At 36.1% G+C, this 3,956-nt stretch overlaps 1 protein-coding gene across 1 annotated transcript; it reads right to left on the bottom strand.

Moving 5' to 3' along the window:
• Positions 1–1,085: 1,085 nt before the first annotated feature.
• On the bottom strand, positions 1,086–3,010 carry LOC113687845 (uncharacterized). Its single transcript, XM_027205364.2, has 3 exons — positions 2,620–3,010; positions 1,971–2,100; positions 1,086–1,833 (listed from the first exon to the last, which is right to left on the bottom strand). The coding sequence occupies exons 1-3, from the start codon at positions 2,750–2,752 to the stop codon at positions 1,296–1,298; spliced, it is 801 nt and encodes a 266-aa protein (XP_027061165.2). The 5' UTR covers positions 2,753–3,010; the 3' UTR covers positions 1,086–1,295.
• Between the last annotated feature and the right edge of the window lie 946 nt (positions 3,011–3,956).

Below are 3,956 nucleotides of genomic sequence, written 5' to 3'. Positions count from 1 at the left end.
AGCAATCTTTTCCAATCATAGGGACTATAATGTCATAATCCTCGGATTGAGTTAAACAAGCACCTAAACTTGTATATGTCAAACTTCTAGCCTATAAACAAAAGAAAAAAATAGCTCAAGAGAATAAGAAATCAAAATAGAACCACCAAAACAATTTGTTAAATGAAAATATGACGAGGACTCAAAATTTATTGATTTATCTTCTACATTTATACAATATATAAAAGGAGAGCAACCCTGTATGATATAAACGTACAGTGTCACTTTTTGAAATTCCTAATCTACCCTTAATTAAGAGCAAATTGGTCCCAATTAGCAAAGAATTATCTCTTTGAGATCAAATTACAAGTCCTTCACACTAACTCTCTCACATCCCCACCTTTTGTCTCCATGATTTTTTAAATATAATAGCTTCCTCTAAAGTAGTAACTACATTTTGTAGATAAATACATATGTAATCTACCATGATACGCAACTTAATACGCAAAAAAAATAATCATACATTTTCTTGAGATAAGCACACACCTAGAGCGTGCCAAAAGCAGTAGTTGTTATGGTAATCCTGACCGCTCCATCGGCTATTTTAAAAAGGTTAGAGGAGAAACCAAAATTCATGGGGATGTCCACGGTCAAAAAACTAGTTGATCCAATCAAGTGGGCTTGTAAACCTAGCACTACCAAGCCCAATGCTACTTCGATCATCATTCTTTTGGAGCCGTAAATTACAGCCTAACAACTAAAGGGTGCCAATCCATAGTAAAGTTGGGATTAAAATCACTTATCAAAATCGACAAAGAAATAATGGAACTTCAAAATAAGTTCAGGCTGGCAGCCCATCGTACTAATAGGTTTGGGATAGATATGGTTGTAGTTTTGTTCGGCTTCATCAAGTTATTGTATTTTTTAATTATTTGGTGTACAAATATATAATAGCATTAATATTATTAGTATTAACCATAATTTTAATTTGATTTGGCTGTGTATGAAATATAGAAGCACATACAACAACGCATAGACAATTTCATGCAAAAAAAAAAAATTGGAAGCTAAATTAAAACCAAAATATTCGAGAAAAGCAGCAGAAAGGCCAGGAACTTCAATATAGCATCTAATTCTTCCAAATTGCGTTGCATTTGCATTTGCACCCTTGATGAAAAGTCTGAAAGACAGAATTTTCATGCATTCACACAATTTCTTTGACTGGGAAGTAAACGTTAAACACTGGTTGAACCTTGAAGAGGCCTGACTAATTTACAAACAGCACTCTCTATATTGTACTTAAAATCAGTTTTAGCTCACCATAGCAAGGTGTTCACATTATCATCGTAATAATCATATGAGCATAACAATGCTTCGCTGGTAAAAGGAGAAGGTGGATAGTATGCGATGTTGCAGTAGTCTGTCACAAATGGTTCTGTCCAAAAAGTTCCACCGGATTCTGCAGCTAATTCAGCGATGATATCACTGAAACCAGCAAGGGAATTCGATGAGTCTGGAGCATGAATGTCACTAGTTGTTGTCGTAGAATTTGACGAGGAACGCTGATGATCACTTGAGGGTGATGATAACGATGATGATGGCGATGGTGATAGTTGTGATGAAATTTGAGAACTTTCCAGTATTTCCTGAGTTGCAGGATTAGCTGGAGGATTTTCTTGTTCCTCCTTTCTTCTCTTTCGGATGTTTTTCTCCCTGTTGGAACGGCTTTTGGAGCTCCGTTTTGGTTCACCTGATCTTGATTCTTGTTTTGTGCTTTTATTGAGAGTAGTGTGCCAATGATTTTTAATCTCATTATCTGTTCTTCCCGGCAAGTGGGTTGCAATTGCTGACCACCTGCAAGAAATAAATGTAAAATGACACGATCAGATTAAGAGGTTGACAGGACATTTAATAATTTTCAGATTTATTGATGTGGGATTGTAATAGTTTTTTGCACTTTTGCTTAATATTAATGCAAACAGAGACAATACCTATTCCCAAGTGATTCATGCAGCTTAATGATAAGTTCATCTTCTTCTTTGGTGTAGTTTCCTCTTTTAAGGTTGGGCCTCAAATAATTCATCCACCTAAGTCTGCAGCTTTTTCCGCATCTTGACAAGCCTTCACAATGAAAAAAAAAAAGTCAGAAAACGTACGAGTGTACGAACATGTAATGTCACAACACATTCAAAACAAAGCATAACCAGAAAATGATACGAAACCAATGGCTATAGACGTTAACCTGTTGTACTATGCTTTTCATAGTTTCATCAGTGATTAAGACATCAAAGCTCCACCAAATGGTACCCAAGAATAATTCTAGTTTGACAATGGGAGTTCATATTATCAGTTTAGATTCTAGAATAAGAAGATGAAACGACACATTCTTGATGCAGGTTTAACGGTTCCCTAGCTTAATCAACTCACTGATGACTCTAAATCAGACTCGTGGATCGACAGGCACGCAGTTAAAGAGTCCTGGGCTAGTCCTATAACCTATTGATAATTAAGGCTTGGCCTAACTTTTGAGAGGCTGAGATGGAGCTGCAAACCCATCCAAGCATATAGGCATAAAGATTTTGTTGATGGGATAATGACACGCATTCATTCAGAGAAGGGTTTTCTACAGGACTTTCGTACCGGCAAACTTGGGAAGTTGACGCCAGTTCCAGCAGCCGTATCTAGTAACATAAGCTGTTAATTTCCTATCTTCTTCTGGAGTCCAAGTGCCCTTCCTCAATCCAGATTTATCACAGCAAGGAGTCCTCACCATTTCTTCTTGATCAGTGCGTGTTTTCCTCCTGTACTGCTTGTCTGTGTGTTGAGCTTGCTAATTGGATGATGCTTTGAAACTGGACGCGAATTCAAAAGTACTGCATATTTATAGTGGAAGCCAAGCCTCGCTGCCTTAGTACAAAAAGACCACAAAGACTTGCAAGACTACAAAGACTCAAACGTGTAACACGGTTGCATAGGAAATATGAAACCGATGTTGGGGTATGATGCAAGAAAAACTGGAGCTATCAAAACCTTTGGTTCTGCACTGGTGCCAATAAGATCCATCCAAGAAAATTCATTTTGTGGCATTGGAGAAAAGAAGTGCGGACAGATGGACCATGCGTGGACCCCTTGAATCTTGAGTGTGTGATCTGTGTAACTTCAAGGAAGCGAGAAGAGGCAGGGGTCAAAGCTCCTCCACGTGATTTCTTCTCACCTTGGACTGTGGATCGTGGTACCTTTTTTTGCTTTCTTATATTCTTTTTGAGTAAATTGCTCTTCCAATTCCAAGCAGTTTTTTAAAGTTTTCATACAAATATTCAGGCAGAATACACTTGTATTTCATATTAAATGTCTCCACTTGATCCAACACAATTAATCTGGAAGAGATGTGTGTGTAAATGTATATATGGTTTGAGAAAAAAAGGTGTTACATGTTTTAAAGATTTCATCAAAGTGATTGCGAGGGACCTATTTGACTTTCAAGTCCGGCCATTTCTTCCTTCCTCTTGTATGAATTCAGTCTCTTTTAAAGTAAAATAAATAAATAAATAAATAAAATTAAGGGATTGTATTTGAGAAAAATTCGGAAGCTAATTCCACAATCGCTATCACTACTACAGGTATGACAAATTGGGAAATAAAAAATAAATTTGACAAAAAGCCATAAAAATATTTTATAACTTTACAGCAATGGATTTTAGTTATATAAAAAAAAAAACAATAGATAACTGAAACTTTATTCTTAATAATTGATCATGAAACACGTAGAAGGGTTTGGTGCAAGTCATTAATTGGCTCAGATTGGCCTTAAACAAGTATTATGTATATGATTGAAACTGAAAACACATTTCTTGTCTCAATACTAATTTGGCAAACACCTCTCAATTGCATTCAGAAAGACGTATTTTTCTGTGACCCAATTAGTGAGCTTCAATCACATTCATACAGAAATGCATTAGAATACTTTGTACTTAATT

The sequence above is a fragment of the Coffea arabica genome, chromosome 5e (assembly GCF_036785885.1).
Source record: "Coffea arabica cultivar ET-39 chromosome 5e, Coffea Arabica ET-39 HiFi, whole genome shotgun sequence".
Classification (NCBI taxonomy): Eukaryota; Viridiplantae; Streptophyta; class Magnoliopsida; order Gentianales; family Rubiaceae; genus Coffea; species Coffea arabica.
Note: the sequence above shows the minus strand (reverse complement) of the source record. Positions and strands in the feature narration are given on the sequence as shown.